This window comes from Rhinopithecus roxellana, chromosome 18, assembly GCF_007565055.1.
Source record: "Rhinopithecus roxellana isolate Shanxi Qingling chromosome 18, ASM756505v1, whole genome shotgun sequence".
NCBI lineage: Eukaryota > Metazoa > Chordata > Mammalia > Primates > Cercopithecidae > Rhinopithecus > Rhinopithecus roxellana.
This window is the reverse complement of record NC_044566.1, coordinates 94,385,853-94,411,821: the sequence shown is the minus strand read 5'-3', so window position 1 is coordinate 94,411,821 and position 25,969 is coordinate 94,385,853. Positions and strand designations below refer to the sequence as shown.

The window sequence follows — 25,969 nt, the reverse complement described above, 5'->3', positions numbered from 1 at the left end:
CTGACCTCAAGTGATCCGCCTGCCTCAGCCTCCCAAAGTGCAGGGATTACAGGCGTGAGTCACTGGACCCAACCAAATAAAGGATTTTTAAGACCTCACATTGTCTGCCTGGTATTCTCTTTATTTCATAGGACAGGAAGTGAGATTAAAAACATCAAAACCGGCCGGGCGCGGTGGCTCAAGCCTGTAATCCCAGCACTTTGGGAGGCCGAGACGGGCGGATCACGAGGTCAGGAGATCAAGACCATCCTGGCTAACATGGTGAAACCCCGTCTCTACTAAAAATACAAAAAAAAAAAAAAAAAAAACTAGCCGGGCGACCTGGCGGGCGCCTGTAGTCCCAGCTACTCGGGAGGCTGAGGCAGGAGAATGGCGTGAACCCGGGAGGCGGAGCTTGCTGTGAGCTGAGATCCGGCCACTGCACTCCAGCCCGGGCGACAGAGCGAGACTCCATCTCAAAAAAAAAAAAAAAAAAAAAAAATCAAAACCTGCCCAAAGTTACACAGCAACTGTAAGAGCATTAGGGCTGGTTTTGGTGGCTCATGCCTGTAATCCCAGCACTTTGGAAGGTCTTAAGCCCAGGAGTTCGAGACCAGCCTGTGAGACCCTACCTCTACAAAATAATTAAAAACTTAGCTGGGTGTGGTGGCACAAACCTGTAGTCCTAGCTACTTAGGAGGTTGAGGTGGGAGGACCCCTTGAACCTAGGAGTTCAAGGTTGCAGTGAGTTATGACCGTGCCACTGCACTCCAGCCTGGATAACAGAGTGAAAACTTGTCTCTAAAAAAAAAAAAAAAATTAAAAATTAGAAAACAAATAGAGGATTACTATGTTCTGGAGACTGAACAGTGAACAAGATATACAGAACTTTTGGTCTAGGAAAAGCTAGATAGTTATGATCCACTGAGGTCTGTGCAACTTGAAAATGTTAAGATGTGTTACGGGAGCTCAGAGCAGGGCCACAGCCTAGCATGGGAGGGAGGGAGGACAGGAAAACTCTTGGAGGACATGGCATGAAAATGAAGAGGGCTTCGCCAAGTGGAGGGTTGGGGGTGGTGGGTAGAGAATTAAGTGTCTTGGGATATTCTTTTTCTTGGCTTTTGATTTGGGAATGAGAACGTGATGTGTTCCAGGAAGGAGCAGCAGCTCAATGCTGGCAGGATCAGAGTGCATAGAGAGAAAGGGAGTGTGTCCAGAGGGAAAAAGAGCCTCACGGGCCCTAGTCAAGGAATTAGGACTTGATCCCAAGGCTAGAAAAAGTGTTCAGGTTTGATCATCACATTGTGTTTCACTCTGGACTTTGAGTCTCCCCTTCAACGCAGCCCCTGTGGTGCAATGATGAGCTTGTATACAAGCGTTTAGAGGCCAAATGCGAACTCTTCCTTCTAATCCAGGAACCAGTTTCAATCTTCAGAGCTGTGCACTAGTCTGTCTAAGAACTGTGGCTTGTTTGTGTAGGAGTGCCAAGGTAGACTCATTCTGGACCTGATACCTGGGATGACTAAATGATAAACATCTATAGGATAAGTTAGGCATTAGGTGTTTACAATGTTTTAGAAGAATTTTTATGCCAGCAGAAAATGTTGGTATCGAGAAAAACACTAGGAGGTGGTACACAAATGTGTACATAGGAAGGTCCTAGTAATATAAGTCTCTCCTATCTATCTATCTAGCTATCATCTACCTACCTACCTACGTCTGTCTATCTATCATCTATCTACCTCTGTCTATCTATCTATCTATCTATCTATCTATCTATCTATCTATCTATCTATCTAATCTATCATCTACCTACCTACCTACGTCTATCTATCATCTATCATCTATCTACCTCTATCTATCTATCTATCTATCTATCTATCTATCTATCTATCTATCTATCTACCTACCTACCTTTATCTGTTTGTCTATCTATCTATGTATCTATCATCTATCTACCTACCTACCTTTATCTATTTGTCTGTCTATCAATCAATCAATCAATCATCCCTGGGGAAAACAGGACCAGGAAGAATTTTTAATGAACTGGTGCTCCTTTTATAATCAGATAGTATGTTAAAGATTTCTTACCCTAACCAAAGACCCATGAACACTTGTGCTTAAGAACAGAAATTTATTTCACACCATTGAAACTTCAAAAAAATCATTACTGGCCTTCACATGAGCTGTCTTTTGAGTTATCCATAATTTAAATAGAGGTAGGGACTAGAAAAACAAAACAACAAAAACCCAAAGGTAAAGTTATCAGTTAATACCAGCTGGTCCTTATCACAGCCATTCTCAAACCTGCATGTTCACTTGCAGCCTTGGCTCCTGCCTCCTTTAGAATAGTTTTCATAAGAGTGTTAGAGATGAACAATGTGGAATAGGAAACTTTGTTACCCTTTCAAGATTAAGCTAGTCCAAAATAACATCATTTGTGTGATTGGGAAGATGACAAATGCAGGGTGGGCTCTCAGTGCTCTAAGACAGTGTGTGTATGTGTGGCTTAAATAAGCCTTTCAAACAGAAGACTTCTTCCAGAGTTTTAGATTCATTGCTGGCTGCTTAGAAATCAGCATTCACGGCCGGGTGCGGTGGCTCACACCTGTAATCCCAGCACTTCGGCAAGCCAAGGGGGCACCAGGTCAAGAGATCGGGACCATCCTGGCCAACGCAGTGAAACCCCATCTCTACTAAAAATACAAAATTAGCCGGGCATGGTGGTGCATGCCTGTAATCCCAGCGCACTCGGGAGGCTGAGACAGGAGAATCACTTGAACCTGGGAGACGGAGGTTGCAGTGAGCTGAGATTGCGCCATTGCACTCCAGCCTGCGCAACAAGAGCAAAACTCTGTCTCAAAAAAAAAAAAGAAAGAAAAAAGAAAAAAGAAAAAAAAGAAAATAGCATTCATGGTTTAGTTCCCAATTCTGAAGTCTTCCCCACCAGAGGCCATCTAATGGAGTGTCCTGCTACCTGGGGGCAGAGGTCAGGGCATCTGCCAGTCCAGTTCATCCTCCACTTGCTTCCTGACCTTCACATCTGTGTTTGTGAGTTGGCCCCCGACATGAAATATGGGTTACTCTTTTCCAGGCTCTTTTTCTTTTCATCCTCATCAAATTGAGCTTCGATTTCTGCTGGATTGATGTAAGTATAGAATCGAGTCATGATGGCAAAAATTATACAGACGACCAGAAGCAACGCAGCAAATAGAATGTACTCAGCCCACTGTGAAGAAATCAGAGTTGGAGCAGGAAAAAGAACAAAAATAAAACAGGTCATATTGATGAGTATATGGTGTATATATTTTCTTGCTACATGCAGATGGAGAGTGCTTTGAAATTAAATTATGGAAAATTGGTAAGCAACCAATACAGATACAGTAAGGCCAGCTTTTCTTGAATGCCCCAGATAGATACATGCTAATATAGACAACATGTTTTGAACAACACGAAGGTACAGAAACAACAGACTTTGGGAAGATGAGAGAAAATGTCTGAAACGCTCAAGCCTTAAGACATAAGGCTGGACCCTGGAAGAGTGCGAACCGAGAGAATAGCAAGCAGTGCCCACGGGGGAAAATGAATGTGCTGAACTCTAGCAAGTTAAGAGCACCATGTTCCCCCTTGGAAACACCTGGAGCTCATAAGCACACAGCATTAGCACATCTGCTGCTGGGACCTGGTGCAGGAAGTCATGAAACGGATGGGATAACAGCTCCCTTACGATGCAGACATGCTACAGTGCAGAAGGAAAGAGTGTAAGTATCAGTAGAGCCCTCATTTAATTTTGACTGGAAAAATTATAACCATCTCTAGGATGGCTTTAACTCCAGGTGTTATGAAATTTTCAGGATAACATGTGTCTGCTTGGCAGCTACTAAGCTACATTCACTGAAGCTAGGAGAGATGTTTCCCTTGACAGTAAAACACATAAGGGTGACTTCAAGTTAACCCATTCTGGCTATTTCGGTTATCAATTTCCAGCTGCGCTAACAACAAGTGGAAATAAGAAGAATCAGCAGGTCAGGTGCAGTGGCTCACGCCTGTAATCCCAGCACTTTAGGAGGCCGAGGTGGGAAGATCACGAGGTCAAGAGATCGAGACCATCCTGGCCAACATGGTGAAACCCTGTCTCTACTAAAAATACAAAAATTAGCTGGGTGTGGTGGTGGACGCCTGTAGGCCCAGCTACTCTGGAGGCTGAGGCAGGAGAATCGCTTGAACCTGAGAGGCGGAGGTTGCAGTGAGCCAAGATCACACAGCTCCACTCCAGCTGGGCAATAGAGTGATACTCTGTCTAAAAAAAAAAAGAAGAAAGAAGAAAGAAAGAAGAAGAAGAAAGGAAGAAGAAAGGAAGAAGGAGGAGGAGGAGGGGGAGAGGGAGAAGGAGGAGAGGGAGAGGGAGAGGGAGAAGGAGGAGAAGGAGAGGAGAGGGAGAGGGAGAGGGAGAAGGAGGAGAAGGAGAGGGAGAGGGAGAGGAAGCAGGAGGAGAGGGAGAGGGAGAGGGAGCAAAGGGAGAGGGAGAGGGAGCAGGGGGAGAGGGAGAGGGAGAGGGAGAAGGAGGAGAGGGAGAGGGAGCAGGAGGAGAGGGAGAGGGAGAGGGAGAGGGAGAAGGAGGAGAGGGAGAGGGAGAGGGAGCGGGAGAGGGAGAGGGAGAGGGAGAGGGAGCAAGGAGGGAGAGGGAGCAAAGGGAGAGGGAGAAGGAGCAGGGGGAGAGGGAGAGGGAGAGGGAGAAGGAGGAGAGGGAGAGGGAGCAGGAGGAGAGGGAGAGGGAGAGGGAGCGGGAGAGGGAGAGGGAGAGGGAGAGGGAGCGGGAGAGGGAGAGGAAGAGGGAGGAGAGGGAGAGGGAGGAGAGGGAGAGGGAGAGGGAGAGGAGAGGGAGAGGGAGAGGGAGCGGGAGAGGGAGGAGAGGGAGAGAGGGAGAGGAAGAAAGAAGGAGGAGGAGGAGGAGGAGAAGAAAAGAAGAAGAAGAAAAGAAAGAAGAAGAAGAAGAAGAAGGAAGAAGAAGAAGAAAAAGAAGAAGAAGGAAGAAGGAAGAAGAAGAAGGAAGAAGAAGAAAGAAGGAAGAAAGAAGGAGAAGAAGAAAGAAGAAGAAATCAGCAGATACTTTGCCATAAGGCTATTTGGGAACAGCCCTGGCTGGTCTGGCAGTTTAATCCAGCTATTAGCCCAGATGACCACACAGAACAGACAGGGCTAGGGAGGGCCACTGTGATGGCCATGAATAGGAAAGACAGAGGGATGTGCAATCTCCTCTCCCACGCCATACCTGTTTGCTGATCTGGCCCACCCCTGCCACAATGAGCACGATGATGTTGCCAACAGCCACCGTCAGCAGCCATCCTGCCTGCAGCACCGACTTCATGTTGGAAGGAGCCTGAGGAAGCAAAGCAAAGTGAGTCCCGCTCCAGGTCTCACCCTCCGAGCAGGAGAACACAGCTCACTGATGGGCATTTAATGAAGCAGAGCACCCTAACAATGCACACGAAAAGTCAGGTGGCCTCAACGTAAAAAGGATCATCACTTGAGTAACAAGACACCCACACACTCACAGGTGAGTAGACAAGAATCTCTGTGTTTCATGCTCCACATCCTTGCAAAGCTGTCCTAGTCTTAGTTACATGGACACATCTACAGAGGAGTTGATCCTATTTCTACAGGAGAGCTTCCAAGCCTGGCATAGTCTTCCCCTCAAATGCAGGCTGCCCTGGGCTGCAAGCTTGCCCTTCTGTGGCTTTCCTGCCACATCTCCAAAAGATCTCTTCAAACACCTGTCATCTGTATTATAGTTATCTCCTTTATTAACCTGTGAGGTTATCACAGAAAGTGATTTTCTGACTCATCTTGGCTGTTTTACTTTTTTTTTTTTTGAGACGGAGTCTCGCTCTGTCGCCCGGACTGGAGTGCAGTGGCCGGATCTCAGCTCACTGCAAGCTCCGTCTCCCGGGTTTATGCCATTCTCCTGCCTCTGCCTCCTGAGTAGCTGGGACTACAGGCGCCCGCCACCTCGCCCAGCTAGTTTTTGTATTTTTAGTAGAGACGGGGTTTCACCGTGTTCGCCAGGATGGTCTCGATCTCCTGACCTCGTGATCCGCCCGCCTTGGCCTCCCAAAGTGCTGGGATTACAGGCTTGAGCCACCGCGCCCGGCCTTGGCTGTTTTACTATAAAAATTGATGGTACTAGGCATTATGTGCTATAATGCCTATAACTATAGTTCGGACAACACAGTTCAACAATTAAGCTCTAATTTGGGTATCAATAAAACCTGGCTCATTAGTCTAACACACTTAAAAGCAATAATTCTTTTAAGTTTTTGTTTTGTTTTGTTTTGTTTTGTTTTTGAGACAGTGTCTTGCTCTGTTGCCCATGCTGGAGTGCAGTGGTGCGATCACAGCTCACTGCTGCCTTGGACTCCTGGGTTTAAGGAATCCTCCTGCCTCAGCCTCCCAAGTAGCTGGGACCACAAGCGTGCTCTACCATGCTCAGCTAATGTTTTTTTTTTACTTTTAAAGCTAGACCTTATTTGGTGTGTTTACTGGGAGCTATAAAGAGACCTCAACCAAACCTATCATGAGGACATAGACCTGTCATTGAGCTGTTTTATGAATGGTTGGTTACACTTGGTTGTTTCAGAAAGGAGAATCTGCTGACCTTTATCACTCTGGTAGCAGTCAGTAATAAATATTGGATGCTAAATGTCTAGGGTATGACTGTGGGTCTATAGACACATATGAACACATGTTCTCACAAAGCTGAAGAGAGTAATAATTCTTATTCAGTAAGGACAACACTTGTTGATCGCAGAGACCTTGCTCTATGGAAGATACCACAATGCTTTCTAGACTTTTGAAAAACATAGTTATCCTAGATTTAAATGAAGTCCCATCAGCATTTTCTGCAGGCAGGGGTATAGCAGATGGGTGGTAAATACAACGAACAAGAAACCTGAGAATATGAGAATTCCAGTCCTGTGACCGAGAAGACCACTTCGCCACAGGTGAGAAGAAAATACTGTGGGATTTGCAGAGCCATGTTAACTGTGTTGGCTGAAATATCTTCAAATTCCTTCACTTCGGGGCAGCCGTCATTCTGCAGCAGTAAGGAAAAAGCAGAAGAGGTTGAGATAGCTCCTAAAATAAAAATTGTTCGAACAGGTAAATTGAGTTTGACCTTCTAGGGTTACATCATATGATTTGTCAAGTACATACACATTTTAAACATAAGGCAACACTACATTTTACACTTGCGATGGGATTTGAAGATATGTTCACTAGCATTTTTCTTTCAGATAAGAGAATAGGTTGTAAGCCATTTTAAAACACTGCCCTCTCTTTGAACTATGAGTTCCTTAAGTCCATGTTAATAGTCTATAAAGAGGCATCAGATATTGGTTAACATAAATTATTCTCCAGGGGAAGTCAGTCTGTTTAGATTCTTTCTAATGATTAAGTCAACAATAAGTTAAGGAATTAGCCTAAGTGAATTAATTCTAAGCCCATTTAAAATACAGATCCTAATATCACTCTAGTTAAATCATTATGTCCTAAGTGCTTGTGAGTCTTCGTATCAATCGAGTTTGAGCAGATCTTCTGATACAATGAAACGAGTTACTAACCTTCCTTTGGACTGTATAGGTATAAGCACTACCAAATTGAAGGTAGAAAGTATTGAAATTAGGTTGACATTGTGGTGGAATCTCTGTTGAACTTATTGTGAAGCCTTTTCTATCAAAAGAAAGAATCATATTGGTTAACATTCTTGGCATTAAAAGTTTCAATGTATTTTTTAAAGAAAAATTATTGAACCTTTGAGTGAAGCGTTCAGTCTAGGTACTTACATGCCAGAAGAAAAAAACTGGTAGTTGCTGGCATTGTTGCTGCTGACATTTGCATACATTTTCCCACTCATTGTGATGGTGATGAGCTCGTTAAAAGTATTTACAAATCTGAAACAGAAAACCACCTGTCTTGTAACTGAACTAGAGAATAATATATTCTGGGTCACAGTTCCTGCACCTGAAGTTGGGCAATACTCCCTATTTTGAAGGCGTTTAAGATGTTCTCAGAATATTTCTAGAGAATAAAGACAGACACTGAAAAACCCTAGGTTTATCACTGCTCACCCACTCATGAGAACACACCTAAAAGAATGTATTTAACAGTGTTTATACGTGCTAGGTACTGCTCTAAGTACTTTGTACATCTAACCTAATTCAATACGTTAGGATATTAAGCAGGGACTGAAGTAGGTACTGGCCTCTTCCCTTCAGGAAAGTAGCCATGCCTTTGTGTTCCTTGTTTCAGAAACTTTATTTATTTATTTATTTATTTAGAGATGGCGTCTCGCTCTGTCGCCCAGGCTGGAGGGCAGTGGTGCAATCTCGGCTCACTGCAACCTCTGCCTCCCAGGTTCAAGCGATTTTCCTGTCTCAGCCTCCCGAGTAGTTGGGATTACAGACAGGCACCACCATGCCCAGCTCATTTTTGTATTTTTAGTAGAGACAGGGTTTCACCATGTTGGCCAGGCTAGTCTTGAACTCGTGACCTCAGATGATCTGCCCACCTCAGCCTCTCAAATTGCTAGGATTGCAGGTGTGAGCCACCGTGCCTGGCCAAAAACTTTAGAGTTCGAGTAGTGAAAGACCAAAACAAGATGCTGCCCAGTTACTAAAAGATAGACCCCAGTTCCTAAAGGACACCCCCCTTCTTTACGGGTTGAGGAGGAAAGCCTACCTACTTCCTGCCTCTAGGAGCCTCAGGTGGGGAAGGGCACCTGGGATTGGAGAGGAACAAGTGGGCCAACCCTGTAACAACAGACAGTGTTTTTAGTCTTTTTTAGAGATGAGGTGTTGCTCTGTTGCCCAGGCTAGACTGCAGTGACACAATCACAGTTGAAAGCAGCCTCGAACTCTTGGCCTCAAGTGATCCTCCCACCTTAGCTTCCTGAGTAGCTGGGACTACAGGTGTGTGCCACCATGCCTGGCTAATTTTTATTTTTATTTTGTAGAGACAAGGGTCTGGCTGTGTTGCCCAGGCTGGTCTTAAACTCCTGGCCTCAAGGGATCCTCCCTCCACAGCCTCCCAAAGCACTAGGGTTATGGATACGAGTCACCACACCTGGCCGAGAGACAGCTTTAAGGAATCCCCTTCAGAGGGTGGAGGCCTGTGTGATCCTGGACTGACAGTGGTCAGCATCCTGCTGGAATCCAGCTTTGAATGGAATATACCCAGTAAGACCGGCTTCCAGGTCTGAGGCTTCCTATCTCTACAGAGTCCCATGAGGCTACATTTCACATGGAAGCGGTGAATTGTTCGCCTTCATAGGACCATACGGATGGTGAACAGCACAGATGGCTGATTACAGACCCCTTTCATAGCTGTTCCAGGCTATAGATGACCCTGAAACTCTCATACAACCCTAGTGACCAGGAGGGTGCTGCCCAAAATAAGACCAGTCGACTTTTCCTACCAAACACGTGAGTGAAGGCCGAGAGCAGATCATCCAATGCAGAGAACAGTAAGTCTTACTAGTGTACACCTCAGCAGTGTAAAGAACAATTTAACCTCTCCATCCCCAAAATGTGGGGCCAAGGTTCATCAGCTTTGTGGCAACAAATAATACTGGTCAAATTCTAGGTGCTGGGAGAAAATATCTATGAATTAAACTCAGGTCCTGAAGTCCCGAGGCCTTCTCCTCGGTGTCATTTGATAGGTGATGAATACAGAAAATGGAACCTGAGACAGATCCACACGGGCCTTAGCTGGAATTCACAATGCTCTAGACTGTGAGAGCTGCTTTTTATCAAAGGTGAAGATCATCCATACACAAGAGAGCGCGTGGGCAGAGTATGAGACGAGGAAGCCGAGCGTTGGGCCTGAGGCCTGGCTTTGTAACTTATCAGCCATCAGACTTGAGGACTTCGAGCTGCCTGGCCTGTGTCTTGGGGTTGGTGCAATAAGAAATGAAAACACAGTCCCAAGTCACTTAGTGATGGGGATGGGGTCTGAGAAATGCGTCAGGAGGCGATTCTGCAGTAATGGGAACCTCATAGCGGGCACTCACCCACACCTAGACGGTGCCGCCTACTACACACCCAGCCTGCATGGGTATGGCCTTTGGCTCCTAAGCTACAAACTTGTGCAGTGTTGGCTGCCCTGAATACTGGAGGCAACTGTGACACAATGGTAAGGATTTGCACATTTAAACATGTCTAAACACTCCCATTCTTTCCTCCCCAGCCCCCTGGCAGCCACTCATCTGCTTTCTGTCTCTATGGCTCTGCCTGCCACTTCATTTCAATGGAGTCATTCCATGCAGGTCTCTGTGACTGGCTTCTCCCTCTTAGCATATTGTCTTTCACATTCATTCATATTGTGGCACGTATCCGTACTCCATTCCTTTCTATTTTTTGGTTTTTTTGAGACGGAGTCTCTCTCTGTCACCCAGACTGGAGAGCAGTGGTGCGATCTCGGCTCGCTGCAACCTCCGCCTCCTGGGTTCAAGCGATTCTCCTGCCTCAGCCTCCTGAGTACCTGGGACTACAGGCACGTGCCACCATGCCTGGCTAATTTTTTGTATTTTTAGTAGAGATGGGGTTTTACCGTGTTAGCCAGATGCTCTCAATCTCCTGACCTTGTGATCCACCCACCTCGGCCTCCCAAAAAGTGTTGGGATTACAGGTGTGAGCTGTCACACCCGGCCACTTCATTCCTTTTTATGACTAACATTCCATCATATGGATATACCACCTTTTGCCAGCTGATGGGCATTGCATTTGTTTGTATGTTTTCTCTATTGTGTATAACGCTGCAATGAACATTCATGCACAAGTTTTTCTGTGGACATGTTTTCATCTCTTCGGGGTGATACCTCATGTCACATTTGGCAGGCTTTCAAATTAACCACCTGGGGAAGGGCTCACAATGCATGGCTTACATCCTGTCTCTGAGTAGAGAGTCTTGTCGTGACTCCCTCCAATCTTACCGTGCTGATATACTGATTAATACATAGCCCACTAACACTGAAAAGGACGCGGATTTGCTTCTGAATCGTGACGTTTTAGTGACTGTCTTGTGCTAAAACATTTTAGTCCATATGTTGTCATCTGTAGTCAGTGATCATAACCTCTGTATTATAAACTCCAATAAAAGTGGAAAGCTCGGGCCGGCCATGGTGGCTCATGCCTGTAATCCCAGCACTTTGGGAGGCTGAGAAGGGCAGATCGTCTGAGGTCAGGAGTTCAAGACCAGCCTGACCAACATGGAGAAACCCCATTTCTACTAAAAATACAAAATTAGCTGGGCATGGTGGTGCATGCCTGTAATCTCAGCTACTCGGGAGGCTGAAGCAGGAGAATCGCTTGAACCCGGGAGGCGGAGTTTGCGGTGAGCCGAGATCGTGCCACTGCACTCTAGTCTGGGCAACAAGAGCGAAACTCTATCTCAAAAAAAAGAAAGAGAGAAAGAGAGAGAGAGAAAGAGAGAAAGAAAGAAAATGGAAAGCTCTAATATGACGAGTCCCCTCTCTTCTAAACTTACCTTTTTTTTTTAAATAAAAGATAGGGCCTCACTCTGTCACCCAGGCTGGAGTGCAGTGGTGCGATCATGGCTCACTGTAGCCTTGAACTCCTGGGCTCAAACAATCCTCTCATCTCAGCCTCCTAAGTAGCTAGGACTATAGGAGTGCACCACCATGCCTGGCTAATTTTTAAATTGTTATTTTTGTAGAGAGGGAGTTTTGCTTTATTGCCCAGGTTGGTCTTGAACTCCTGACCTCAAGTGATTCTCCTGCCTCCACCTCCCAAAGTGCTGGGATTACAGGCATGAGCCACCACACTCGGTTTTCCTAAACTTTCTTATAAGAGCCTTCCAACTTGCAGCAGACTCTGGGACATGCCCTACTTTGCTGATGTCTCTTCCCAGGTTGATCCTCACATTTGGCTTCCAATAAATCAAATTATTTCTGCCTCGACACCCTTAATTTTGGTCAACGTGGTTATATACCTAGGAGTGAAACTGCTGAGTTATATAGTAAAACTCTATGTTTAACATTTCAAAGAACTGTTTTTCAAAGTGGCTGTGCCATTTTAGATTTCCACCAGCAGTGAATAAGGGTTCTAATTTTTATTTATTTATTTGTTTGTTTGAAGATGGAGTCTCACTTTGTCACCCAGGCTGCAGTGCAGTGTCACCAACATGGCTCATTGCAGCCTCGACCTCTCAGGGCTCAGGTGATCCACCCACCTCAGCTTCTTGAATAGCTGGGACACACCACCATGCCTGGCTAATTTTTGTATTTTTTGTAGGGACATGGTTTTGCCATTTTGCTCAGGCTGGTCTTGAACTCCTGGGTTGAAGCAATCAGCCCACCTTGGCCTCCCAAAGTGCTGGGATTATAGGCATGAGCCACCATGCACAGCTAAGAGGTCCAGTTTACCCGCATCCTTAACAATACTTGTTATTGTCTACTTTTTTTTTTTTTTTTTAAGATGGAGTTTCACTCTTGTTGCCCAGGCTGGAGAGCCATGGCACAGTCTCGACTCACTGCAACCTCCACCTCCCAGGTTCAAGCGATTCTCCTGCTTCAGCTTCCCAAGTAGCTGGGATTACAGGTACCTGCTACCCCGCCCAGCTGATTTTTGTATTTTTAGTAGAGACGGGGTTTCACCATGTTGGCTAGGCTGGTCTCGAACTCCTGGCCTCAGGTGATCTGACCACCTTGGCCTCCCAAAGTGCTGGGAATACAGGCGTGAGCCACCGTGCCTGGCCTATTGCCTATCTTTTTTATCAGAACCTAGAAGGTATGCAGTGGTATCTCACTGTGGTTTTAATTAAAATTTCCCTAAAAACTAACAACTTTGAGCATATATTCATATGCTTGTTTGGGTATCTTCTTTGAAGAAATATCTATTTAAATACTGTGCCCATTTAAAAAATTGGGTTGTCTTTTTAGTACTGAGTTGTGAGAGTTCTTTATATATTCTGGATATGAGTCCCTTCTCAGATATACGATTTGTAAATATTTTCTCCCATTCTGTGGGTTGTCCCTTCAATTCTTGATCACATCATTTGCAGCACAAAGTTTTCCATTTTTATGAAGCCCAAGTTCTTTTTCCTTTTTTTCGTCACATGTGGTTTTGGTTTTCTTCTATAAATTTCATTGTTTCGGTTATGTGAAAGAAAGTAGAACCTCAGGACCCCAAAGTCACTGTGCTGGCAAGATGAATACAATTATATACAATTATAGCCGCGTTTAGTTACACTGCAGAGAAATTTGGGAACACCAAAGAGAAGGAAGATGCCGAAAGTTTGATGAGAAGAAATGGAAATCAACCACAAAGATTGGCAGGTGCTTTTTTTTTTTTTTTTTTTTTAAATCTTTTAGTCAAGCCTCCAAAGTTATGGAAGAAAATGGTGTCCAGCCAATGAACCAAGCGTGAGAATACAAAAAGGCATTTTCAGGCAAGCAATGACTTGGAATTGATCTCATATTCCTCTTGACAAGATACTTGGCCATATGCTGCCACAAAAGTAGAAAGAAGGCTGAGAAAGATGACATGAAATCCAAGAAAGAAAGGCATTAACCTGGTACACAGTAAAAAATTCTACCAGGATAATGGTTCAGCAGGACGACAGAACCAGTGCTCCCATTAGCTCGAAGAATGTGCTGAAGAGTTGGTTTTTCAGGAGGAAAAGTGGATTCCCAGGATAACAGTATAATTAGGAAGCTGGTAACCTTGGAGACTGGGTAAAGGCTTATGTTTTTGTTAACAAGAGGCCAGCTGGGTTACAGGGAAAAAAAGGTGAAGCTGTGCAAGAAAGCCTTGGTGAAATGAAAGCAACCAAGACGGGCACTGCTGAACAATTCATCAATGTAATAGGAGATTCCAATGCCTCTGGACAGTCAAGACATTTTCAGTGGAGGGATACATTTTCAAGGATATAAAGTAACATTTTCTCTTGCAGACTGATCACACTTTATTATGTTGTAAATATTATTTATAGGGTCATACTGTAAATCCTGTTTATAGATCTATTATTTAGACTCAGCTTAGCACAGGGAAAACAGAAACATAAATCTAATAAATATTAACAATGTGAAGCAAACAGGAGGTGAGATGAAAAGTAAAAGTTCATTTCACCACCATTTGTATTAGTAAGTTGTTTTTTGGTTTTGTTTTGTTTTTTTGAGACAGGGTCTCGCTCTGTTGTCCAGGCTGGAGTGCAGTGGCAAAATCTTGGCTCACTGCAGCCTCTGCCTCCCGGGTTCAAGCATTTCTTCTGCCTCAGCCTCCCGAGTATCTGGGATTACAGGCACATGCACCATGCCTGACTAATTTTTGTATTTTTAGTAGATACAGTGTTTCACCATGTTGACCAGGCTGGTCTTGAACTCCTGACCTCAGGTGATCCATCCACCTCAGCCTCTCAAAGTTCTGGGATTACAGGCATGAGCCACCATGCCCAGCCTATATTAGTAAGTTAATAGACATTGTCCCAAAGTATACTTAAGTCTCTATTATTTTGTGTTTTAGTGCTAGCTTGTAAAAGCTAAAATCAGAAATTATCAAAGTTGTGCCTACAGGGGACTGGAGACTAGGGTTGAACGTTGAGGTGAACAGGAGAACTACTCTCATTCCCCCCAGTTTATTCTTATTAAAGATTTATTTATAGTAAATTGACTTTTGGGGTATACAGTGCTATATAAATTTTAACAGTATCTTGATTTATAAATACTGTCACAATCAGAATACGTGGACCCCAAAATTGTGCTACCCCATAGTCAAACCTTTCCTCCACTCCTAACTCAAGCCAATCACTAATGTGTTCTGTGTCCCTGGAGTTTTTGGCTTTCTGCAAATGTCATGTAAATGGAATTATACAATTGTTCTGTCAATGCCACTTTTGTGGGGGGAGTGGGACTGAGCAAGAGAACAATTTCCGTTTTTAACCACAGAGCTACTGCAAAAGGAACCAGTGAGCTGTCCCTCCCTTCCCCTTCTCCACATCTCCAATCACAGGTATGAGAAAAGGAACTCCGGCCCAGGGCAGGACCAGCCCCTCCCCACACCCTCAACGTTTAAGAAAGAAAAGTGTGTCATTTTTTGAGGCTGGCTTCTTCCACAGCACAATGCATCTGAAATGCACTCATATCGTTGTACTGAGTCTGTCCCCTTTTTTGCTGAGTGGTGGATGTTTATGCATCCCCCATTGAAGGACATCTGGGTGATCTGCAATCTTCGGTGATTATAAACAGAGCTCTGTAAACATTCATGTGTGGGCTTTTATGTGAACACAAGTTTCCAGTTCTCTAGGGTAAATATCTAGGAGTGGGATGGCTGGGTCACATGGTGAGTGTTTACCTGTATAAGAAACTGCCAAACTGTTTTTCAGAGGGGCTACAGCATCTTGTCCTCCCACCAGCAATGCAAGGGAGTTCTGGGCGCCCCGCATCCTCACCAATACTTGGTACTGTCAGGGTTAAAACAATTATTACAGCCACCCGACAGGTGTGTTGTGATAACTCCCTGTGGTCTTCATTTATATTTCCCTTAATAAGACCAATGCTATTGTTCATGTGCTTATTTGTCATGTGTGGATATCTCCTTTGGTGACATATCTGCTCAAATCTTTTGCTTTTTTAATTGGGTTATTTAAAATTAAATTTAAATTAAGATTATATGAATTTGCTGTGGAAGAAACCAGCCTCAAAAAGTTGCACACTGTATAATTCTCTTTACATTGAGCTTTTAGAGTACTTAACTTATTTTGGATACAAGTTCTTTGTCAAATACATGATTTCTAAATATTTTCTCCCAGTTCGTAGTGAATCTTTTTATTTTCTTCAGACTGATATTGGCTGGGTGCCAATATCAATGAGTACAATGTATTCAAATTTGTACTCATATCTTAGTGTAGGCCCAGCACAGTGGCTCATGCCTGTAATCCCAGTATTTTGGGAGGCTGGGATGAGAGGATTGCTTGAGCTCAGGAGTTTGAGACTAGCATGGGCAACATAGTGAGACCCCACCTCTACCAAAAGTAAAAATTAGCTGGGTGTGGTGGTGCGCACCTGTAGTCCCAGCTACTTGGGAGGCTGAGGCAGAAGGATCACTTGAGCCCGGGAAGATGAGGCTGCACTGAGCTGTGATTGCACCACTGCATTCTAGCCTGGGCAGGAGAGCAAGACCCTGTCTCAAAAATAAAAAAAAAGTGACATTGACAGATAAAACATTTTTAGTTTTGGTGAACTCTATCAAGTTTTTCTTCTATAGATTGTATTTTTGGTGTCATAGTTAAGAACCCAAGGTCACAAGAGTTTACGTTTCTTGTATAAATTTTATAGTTTTATATTTTACTTGTAGATCTATAATCAATTTTGAGTTTTCACATAAGATGTATAAGAATTTAGTATAATTTTTATATATGAATTGTGTATAAGATCTGAGGTTTAGGTCAAGTTCATTTTTTACATATGAATGTTCAAATGTTTCAACACTGAATGTTGAAAATACTTCCCTTAATCCATTGAACCGTCTTTGCATCTTTGACAAAAATCAGTTGCTTGAATCGGGATTATTCATTCATCTATAGGTCTATTTCTTTGCCAATACCATTTTGTCTTGATTGCTGTAACTCTACAGTATGTTTTAAAACTAGTGGTAGTTAAGACTCTTCTAACTTTTTTTCAAAATTATTTGAGCTATTCTAATTCCTTTGCCTTTCCATATACATTTTAGAAGCAGCTTTTTTATACCCATACAAATAATGCTATGATTTTGATAGGAATGGCAATAAACCTATAGGTCAACTTGGGGAGAAGTGACATCTTTACTATATTAAATCTTCGGATCACTGAACACAGCTGTCTCTCCACGTATTTAGCTTTTCACTGATTTCTTTCATAAGCAATTTTGTAGTTTTTACCACTCAAATCCTGCATGTTTTGTTAGATTTGTATCTAAGTATTTCATATTTTGTGGGGGGAGATAGTACACACGAAATGGCTGTAAAATTTCAGATTCCAACTCTTCATTGCTAGCACACTGAACTGTGGTAGATTTTGTTTTTGTCCTGTGTCCCCTGACTTTTCTAAATTCACTTATTGACTCTAGGAGCTTCTTTTGGTAGAGTCCTGGGGACTTTCTATATAGACAATTATCATCTATAAGTAGAAATTTAATTAATTAATTTATTTATTTATTTATTATATTGATTTATTTTGAGACAAGGTCTCATTCTGTCACCCAGGCTGGAGTGCAGTGGCAGGATCACGGTTCACTGCAGTCTCAACCTCCCCAAGCTCAGGTGATCCTCCCCCCCAGACTCCTGAATGGCTGGGATTACAGGCACACACCACCATACTCAGCTAATTTTTTTTTTTTTTTTTTTTTTCTGAGACAGAGTCTCGCTCTGTCAGCCAGACTGGAGTGCAGCAGCACAATCTCAGCTCACTGCAAGCTTCATCTCCCAGGCCCAAGCAATTCTCCTGCCTCAGCCTCCCGAGTAGCTGGAATTACAGGTGTGTGCCACCACGCTCGGCTGATTTTTTTTTTTATTTTTGTTACAGATGGGGTTTCACCATATTGTTCAGGCTGGTCTCGAACTCCTGGGCTCAAGAGATCCACCCGCCTCAGCCTCCCAAAGTTCTGGGATTACAGGTGTGAGCCACCACACCCGGCCAATTGGAAATATTTTTATTTCTTCCTTTCTAATCTATATGCTTTTACTTCTTTTTCTTGTATCTTTGCTCTTGCAACCAGCAGATGTTTAACAGAAGTGGGGAGGGTGGAAAACTCTTACCTTGTTCCTGATTTTAGTGGAGAGCTTTTAGACTTTCACCATGAAGTATAATATTAGCTCAAGTTTTTGATGTCCTTTTTCAGGGTAAGGAAGTTCCCTTCCATTCCGTTTGCTGAGAGTTTTTATCATGAATGGATGCTGAATTTTATCAAATGCTTTTTTTTAATCGATTGATAAGATGATGTACATTTTCCTCTTTAGTTTATTAAGATGGTGCGTTACATGGATTGGTTTTTTTTTGGAATATTGAGCCAGCCTTACATTGTTGGGACTAACCCTATTATCTCATTTCATATCCTTGTTACATTTGGACTTTACTATGGGTATGCATTACTTCCATAAGAAGCTGATAAAACTTAAAATTTAAAGAAATATACATACCTGATTCCATTTTCTCCTTTTTTTGGCTTCTGGTTAAGACCATCCACTACCTGAGGGAGAAAACAGTAATATAAAAATATTTTCAAAATAATTTTCATTAGAATGAGTTTAGATGAATGTTTCAGTCTTTGAGAAGGTGGTATTGATACTTATCCTAGGAGCTAAGGACACGGTTACACGAGAAGGGCTCTGGAGGCTGGGCGCAGTAGCTCACGCCTGTATTCCCAGCACTTTGGGAGGCTAAGGCAGGAGGATCACTTGAGCTTAGGAGTTTGAGACCAGCCTGGGAGACACAGCGAGACCTTGTCTCTATTAGAAAGTAACCAGGTGAGGCGATGCACACTTGTAGTTCGAGCTACTCAGAAAGATGAGGTGGGAGGGAGAATCATTTGTTGACAATGAATCTTGAGTCTGGGAGGTCAAGGCTGCAGTGAGCTGTGATCATGCCACTGCACTCCAGATGGGGCAACAGGTGGAGATCATGTCTCAAAAAAAAAAAAAAAAAAAAAAGAGGGTTTCTGGGCCAGGAATGGTGCTTCATGCCTGAAATCCCAGAGCTTTGGAAGGATCTCTTGAGGCCAAGAGTTTGAGACCAGCCTAGGCAGCATAGTGAGATCCTGTTGAAAGTGAAAGAAAGAAAGGAAGAAAGAGAAAGAACAAAAAAATGGAAGAAAGGAAGGGAGGGAGGGAGGGAGGGAGGGAAGGAAGGAAGGAAGGAAGGAAGGAAGGAAGGAAGGAAGGAAGGAAGGAGGGAAGGAAGGAGAAAAGAGAAGAGAAGGAGAAAAGAAAGGAAGGAAGAAGGAAGAAGGGCTCCATTTCTTCAGCTTTGATTTTTTTTTTTTTTTTTTTTTTTTTGAGACGGAGTCTTGCTCTGCCACCCAGGCTGGAGTGCAGTGGCCGGATCTCAGCTCACTGCAAGCTCCGCCTCCCGGGTTCACGCCATTCTCCTGTCTCAGCCTCCCGAGTAGCTGGGACTACAGGCGCCCGCCTCGTCGCCCGGCTAGTTTTTTGTATTTTTTAGTAGAGACGGGGTTTCACCGTATTAGCCGGGATGGTCTCGATCTCCTGACCTCATGATCCGCCCGTCTCGGCCTCCCAAAGTGCTGGGATTACAGGCTTGAGCCACCGCGCCCGGCCCGATTTTCTTTAAAGCTAACATGAGCCTCTACAATTTTTGATCGTTGGTTGCTGGGCTTCCACAGAACACTACTCTCCAAAACTTTAGAACAAGCCACTCAGCAGCTCCCTAATTAAGCAAATGACCACGAGTCTTAATTCCATATTGCAGTTCCATAGAAGCTCACTTAAATGTACTTTACAGAATGTCCACAACCCTTTCATTTAGCTCAACTATACCTTCATAGCTGCTGCTGCTTTTTTTTTTTTTTTTTTTTTTTTTTGAGACAGGGTCTTGCTCTGCCACCCAGACTGGAGCACACTGGCATGAACATGGCTCACTGCAGCCTCTACCTCCTGGGCTCAAGCAATCCTCCCACATCAGCCACCTAAGTAGCTGGGACGACAGGCATGCACCACCACACTCAAATGTTTAAAATCTTTGTAGAGACAGGGGTCTCACTATGTTGTCCAGGCTAGGTTTCATAGCTTTTTATGAGCGAATGACATGTTTAGATCTCTGTATTTTCTCATCAAATATTTTGTATGTATAGTATTTTATTGCTTTTACCTGGTAGGCTTATTATACTTTTTCAGAGACTGCTCTAATTTTCTGACTATTTAGTGCAAATTTTTAAATTCAGTGCAATTAATATTTTAAACTCTCTGAAAAAGTCCCTGAGGATTCACATATGTACCCTTTGTGACTTCCGTACACACGCGCACATCCGAGCACAGACCCCATACAATGTCCAGAGGTTGTCTTTTTAGAAATTTCAATTAATATTAGCTTTTCCTATCCACCAGTCATACTTTTATTGGAAGTCTGACTGGTGTTTTTGAAGTCTTGTGTTCCAGAAGAAGGAAGAAATTGAGGATGAGCTAATATAATACTACAGGGGAGTAAAACAAAGTCACACCATAAAAATTTGGGCCTCCAGTATCACAAACAGCAAAGAGTCAACTGTAAGTGTTCATGCACTTACCACCCGGTAGTGATTGGGGGCCCACACTAGAAGCGTGTGGCGCTGGCCCTGCTTGAAGTCGTCAGTTACGGCAGTGACTGGTGATCCAGGAGAAGAAATATTTATACTTGTCAGTTTGTTTACATCAAAAGTCATATATGCATTTGTCTATAGAGGGAGGGAAAGAGGCATAGTTAATATGACAGTCTCAGCACTATGCAACTGAACACTGGAACAGCAGTTATCTGATATTCCACATTTCCAAGTTCATGTTCATAGATATCAAAAAATGCCTGTGGGGAGTTGGCATTTATTTGCCTCAGGTTCCCACCCACTCTTACAGACTCTGTCATGAGGTTTTTAGTACCACCACAGGAACAACGCTTTTCACCAAGAATCTTATTTTTATTTTGTTTTTATAAAAATAAATACTATGAGACTAATTCCTACTGTTAGGCAAAGAACAGCATTAGGGCAAAAGCAACAGCCCTCGGGAAAATCAATACTGGGCTGCTCCAAGCATTAGGTAACGGGCTTTTTGTTTTTACCTTCAAGATTATTAGTTTGGCAAGGTCTAAGATGGCGGTGCTCAACCATGGCTAAACAGGAACGAAACTGGCTGAATCTCAACACTTCTGGGGCTAGGGCTGGGCACGGTGGCTCATGCCTGTAATCCCAGCACTTTGGGAGGCTGAGGCAGGCCAATCTCTTGAGGGCAGCAGTCTGAGACCAGCCTGGCCAACAGGGCAAACTCTGTCTCTATTAAAAATACAAAAATTAGTTGGGCGTGGTGGTTTGCGCCTGTAATCCCAGCTACTCAGGTGGCTAAGGCATGAGAATTGCTTAAACCCAGGAGGCAGAGGTTACAGTAAGCCAAGATAGCGCCACTGCACTCCAGCCTGGGCTACAGAGTAAGGCTCTGTATTTAAAAAAAAAAAAAAAAAAAAAAAAAAAAAAAAGATCTCTGGGGCTGGGACCTGGGTATCAAAATTTTCAAAGCTCTCCAGGTGATTCCGATATGGGCAGGAGGTTGAGTACCACGAATCCAGATCAAGGGTGATCTAGAGCAGGGTTTTCCATCCTTGGCAGTGTGAACACCTGGGCCAGGTAATCTTTGTTACGGAGGGCTGCATGTCAGCATCCCTGGCTTCTACATGAGATGCCAGCAGCATACTCCCAGTTGCTACAACAAAAAATGTCTCCGAGATGGCCAAATGTCCCCCAGCATCAAAATCACCCCCAGTTTAGATCCTTCATCTGGTGGTTCCAGGCTCCAGCAGCAGCAGCATTCCTGAGAGCTAGTTACATGCAGCACTTCAGGCCTGCTGATCAAGAATCTGCATTTTGACCAGGTATGGTGGCTCACACCTGTAATCCCAACACTTTGGGAGGCTGAGGCAGGCAGATCACCTGAGGTCAGGAGTTCAAGACCAGCCTGGCCAACATGGCAAAACCCCATCTCTACTAAAAATACAAAAATTAGCCAGGTGTGGTGGCATGCACCTGTAATCCCAGCTACTTGGGAGGCTGAGGCAGGAGAATCACTTGAACCCTGGGGGCAGAGGTTGCAGTGAGCTGAGATCACACCACTGCATTCCAGCCTGGGTGACAGAGCAAGACTCCATCTTAAAAAAAAAAAAAAAAAAACCTGCACTTTAACCAGCTCCCTGAGCGATCTGCATACACAACACACAACATAGTGTGGAACACACTGGTTTAGAGTACAGCCAACATGAGATCAAGATCCGTAGTTCACTTCTGGGCTGGCCTTGGCATTTATACAAGGACCAAGAAAAACAGCTTCTCTAAATCCTATTGTAACTGGGGTCAGAAGATGAAAAAGAAAGCAGCATTTCCTTCTACTTACTTGAGACAATGGGTCAAGTGTCACCATCTCTCCAGGAAGAGATATATTCATGGTATTGTTTCCTATATTCAAAACTTTAATTTGGATTTCATTTCCTTTGGGGAAGACCGGAAGAGTTTTCTGAGCAAAATAAAATAAAATTGGCAATGAGGTCTTCAATACAACATGGAAAATCATCTTAACCTTGGCATGGGGGCACTTTACCCCAGCTGTGAAAAGCTGTGCTGCCTGAGACACGCCAGGTGTCTCCCACTAAGCTGCCAATCACAGACCCCATGGCACCCACAGAAATGACTTTTGTACAGAATATTGAAGTGATATGGTTTGGCTGTGCCCCCACCCAAATCTCATCCTGAATGATAGATCCCATAATTCCCAGGTGTTGTGGGAGGGACCCTGTGGGAGATAACTGAATCATGGGGGCGGTTTCCCCCATACTGTTCTTTGTGGTAGTGAGTAAGACTCACGAGATCTGATGGTTTTATAAGGGGAAACCCCTTTTGCTTCGCTCTCATTCTCTCTTGCCTGCCGCCATGTAAGATGTGGCTTTCACCTTCTGCCATGATTGTGAGGCTTCCCCAGCCACGTGGAACTGTGAGTCCATTAAACCTCTTTTTCTTTGTAAATTACCCTGTTTTGGGTATGTCTTTATCAGCAGCGTGAGAATGGACTAATACATGAACGAATCAGAAAGATGCTGCTCTTAGTCTTATCTAGCCACTTTCAGGCCAAAGGATGCCGGGATACAAAGCCAAATATCTGAGGGCTCCAAGTCACTATAACCTAAATGAATATCCTTCTTGTCATGACACCTGAGATCTACCGTCACCCGACTCCAGTGTTCTCCTGTAAGTCTGGAAGCCCAGTCCCCAGCCCTAGACGCAGCAGTGTACACATCTCACAAATGTCTGGTGCCCTCCTGCCTCCATACCTTTGTTCAGAGTTTTTGTGGTTTTTTTTTTTTTTTTTTTTTTTTTTTTTTGAGGCGGAGTCTCGCTCTGTCGCCCGGACTGGAATGCAGTGGCCAGATCTCAGCTCACTGCAAGCTCTGCCTCCCAGGTTTACGCCATTCTCCTGCCTCAGCCTCCCGAGTAGCTGGGACTACAGGCACCCGCCACCTCGCCCGGCTAGTTTTTGTATTTTTAGTAGAGACGGGGTTTCACCGTGTTAGCCAGGATGGTCTCGATCTCCCGACCTCGTGATCCGCCCGTCTCGGCCTCCCAAAGTGCTGGGATTACAGGCTTGAGCCACCGCGCCCGGCCTGGAGTTTTTGTGTTTTTTTCTACAATGCCCTCTTTCAAAACCCAGTGTCACTGAAGCAATCCATGTCCACCTTAGCCCACAATTCATCTTCCACAAAACTGGCTATGTCCAAGAGGAGCGTTGAGTACAGCCAAGTTCATGGCAGCACTGTTCGCAATAGCCAAAAGATGCAGGCAACCCAAGCGCCTGTCGAAGGTGAATGGATGAACAATGTGGTGTATACACACAATGGGATTAGTATTCAGTTTACAAAGGAAGGAAATTCTGACACAGCCTACAACAGGAGGAACCTTGAAGACAATATGCTAAGTGAAATTAGCCAGTCACAAAAGGACAAATACCATATAATGCCACTCATAGGAGGTGCTAGAGTAGTCAGATTCATAGAGTCAGAAAGTAGAATGGGGGTTGATGGGGCTAGGGGAGTGGGAAATGGGAGTTGTTTAATGGGTACAGAATTTCAGTTTTGTAAGACGAAGAGTTCTGGAGGTTGATTGCACAACAATGGAAATGTACTTAACGCTACTGAACTGTACACTTAAAAATGGTTAATATGTGACCGGGCATGAGGGCTCATGCCTGTAACCCCAGGACTTTGGGAGGCTGAGGTGGGAGGATTGTTTACCAGCCTGAGCAACATAGGGGGGCCCTGTCTCTACAAAAAATGTGTAATAAATTAGTCGAGTGTGGTGGTGCATGCCTACAGTCCTAGCTACTCAGGAGGCTGAGGTGGGTGAACCCAGGAGGTTGTGGCTACAGTGAGCATGATTGCACCACTGCACTCCAGCAGCCTAGGTGACAGAGTGAGACCCTGTTTCAAAAAATAAAAAAAAGAAGAATATGGTAAATGTTATGTTATATATATATTTACCACAATTATTATTTTTTTTAAATTTAAAGATATTAAAAGAGCTGCTCTGCCTATGGAGTAGCCACTCTTTATTCCTCTACTTTCTTAACAAACTTGCTTTCACTTAAGAATATAAATAAATAAAGATATTAAAAGAGAGAGAGAGGGGGATGGAAGGAATGAGAGAAAGAGAGAGAGAGGCAAAGAGAGGGAGGAAGTAGTGGGGGATGGCAGGGAGAGGGAAGAGGGTCTTACCTACCACATAGCCCTGTTTCTAGGAGCTGATCTCAGACTACCAGTGTCAGGAGTCTAGTTTAGCACACTGTGAGTCCAACAGATGTGTGGGTTAACTTACAAACCAATCATTTTAGAAACACTAGAATTCAAAATGCATTCTCACATCAAAAAGACCATTTACACACATTTGAAGTGATGCTTGTTTGTGAATGATGAACTTCTTTTAACCAGATCCCCTGGGAATTCAGATTGTGAAGGAACCTGTTCTGTAAACTTCTTTTCCATTATAAAAACTGTATTATAAATGCAAGTTACTTATGTAAGCTTTTTTCCCCTGTTGAAGCCCACCCACTTTACCCTCACACCTGTGGTGCCTCCCACTGCCCACAGCTCCAGGGCTCAGTTTACAGAGAAAGACCTTGGCCTCCCCTAATCCCCTTCATCCTGAAGAAAGAAGATTCTGAACGCTCCACCTAAATTCACCAGGAAAGGACGTGGGAGAACCAGGGGACAACTCACATCGATTTCCACCTGCACGATGGCAGCCGCCACAAAGGCCAAGGACGCCAGGAACATGCCAACTGTCATCTTCTTCAAGGAGCTGATGGGACAGGAGAAGAGTGACTCTCAACCAGTCTCACATTGATGAGCTAAGCTAAACCCCCACCCCTACCATCCCCCCAACAAAACTAAATTCCCTCCAAAAACATGGGCTTGAAAGTGCCCCTCCCCTTCTTGGTCATGGATTCATGAAGATTCAAGGAGGATAAATGGAATATATCTTCTTGTTTGCATGTTTACTTTTTTTTTTGAGACAGAGTCTCTTTCTGTCACCCCGGCGGGAGTGCTGTGGCACAATCTTGGCTCACTGCAACCTCTGCCTCCCAGGTTCAAGTGATTCTCATGCCTCAGCCTCCAGAGTAGCTGGGATTACAGGTGCGTGCCACCACACCCGGCTAATTTTTTGTATTTTTAGTAGAGACGGGGATTTGCCATGTTGGCCAGGCTAGTCTCGAACTCCTGACCTCAAGTGGTCTGCCTGCCTTGGTGCTAGAATTATAGGTGTGAGCCACTGTGCCTGGCCTGTATATTTACATTAATTTCTAGAAACTATAGTTCAGGTGCTACTCCAGATTACAATGACCATTCCTATTATCTGCGTAGAGAAGAAAGCCTGATTAAAGTCCTTTTCAGGCTGTCACTCACAGCATTTTTATTGTAAAGAACATTTTCAGAAACATCAGCACACAAACATTTGTTTTCTTCATTATTCAAAACCCTATCCTCTAGGTGAGGTTACGGGAGGGGCTGCAGGCTGAGCACAGCCCATCTGCAAAGCCCTGGGACCAAGGGAGCCTCACCCAACCCAACCCACCCATCACCTACGTGAAATTGAAGCCACATTTTGCAATGAGAGGATACAGCACAGCATCGAAGATCGGAACCATGATGACGATCAGGATGGCGTTCACGGTCTGCAGAGGAAGTGGAGGAGAAATGTTAAGC

The 25,969-nt window shown here is 44.1% G+C and overlaps 1 protein-coding gene across 1 annotated transcript in view; it reads right to left on the bottom strand.

Moving 5' to 3' along the window:
* Positions 1–2,099: 2,099 nt before the first annotated feature.
* The window catches only part of SLC15A1 (solute carrier family 15 member 1), a 70,867-nt gene continuing 46,997 nt past the window's right edge, over positions 2,100–25,969 (bottom strand). The window contains exons 14-23 of the mRNA XM_030921860.1: positions 25,850–25,938; positions 24,983–25,064; positions 22,114–22,233; positions 20,268–20,414; positions 18,166–18,215; positions 7,821–7,928; positions 7,599–7,707; positions 6,929–7,072; positions 5,252–5,359; positions 2,100–3,208 (exon numbers count right to left, since the gene is read on the bottom strand). Coding sequence (XP_030777720.1) covers positions 3,017–3,208; positions 5,252–5,359; positions 6,929–7,072; positions 7,599–7,707; positions 7,821–7,928; positions 18,166–18,215; positions 20,268–20,414; positions 22,114–22,233; positions 24,983–25,064; positions 25,850–25,938 — 1,149 coding nt within the window. The 3' untranslated portion in view covers positions 2,100–3,016. The remainder of the gene's footprint in view (positions 3,209–5,251; positions 5,360–6,928; positions 7,073–7,598; positions 7,708–7,820; positions 7,929–18,165; positions 18,216–20,267; positions 20,415–22,113; positions 22,234–24,982; positions 25,065–25,849; positions 25,939–25,969) is intronic.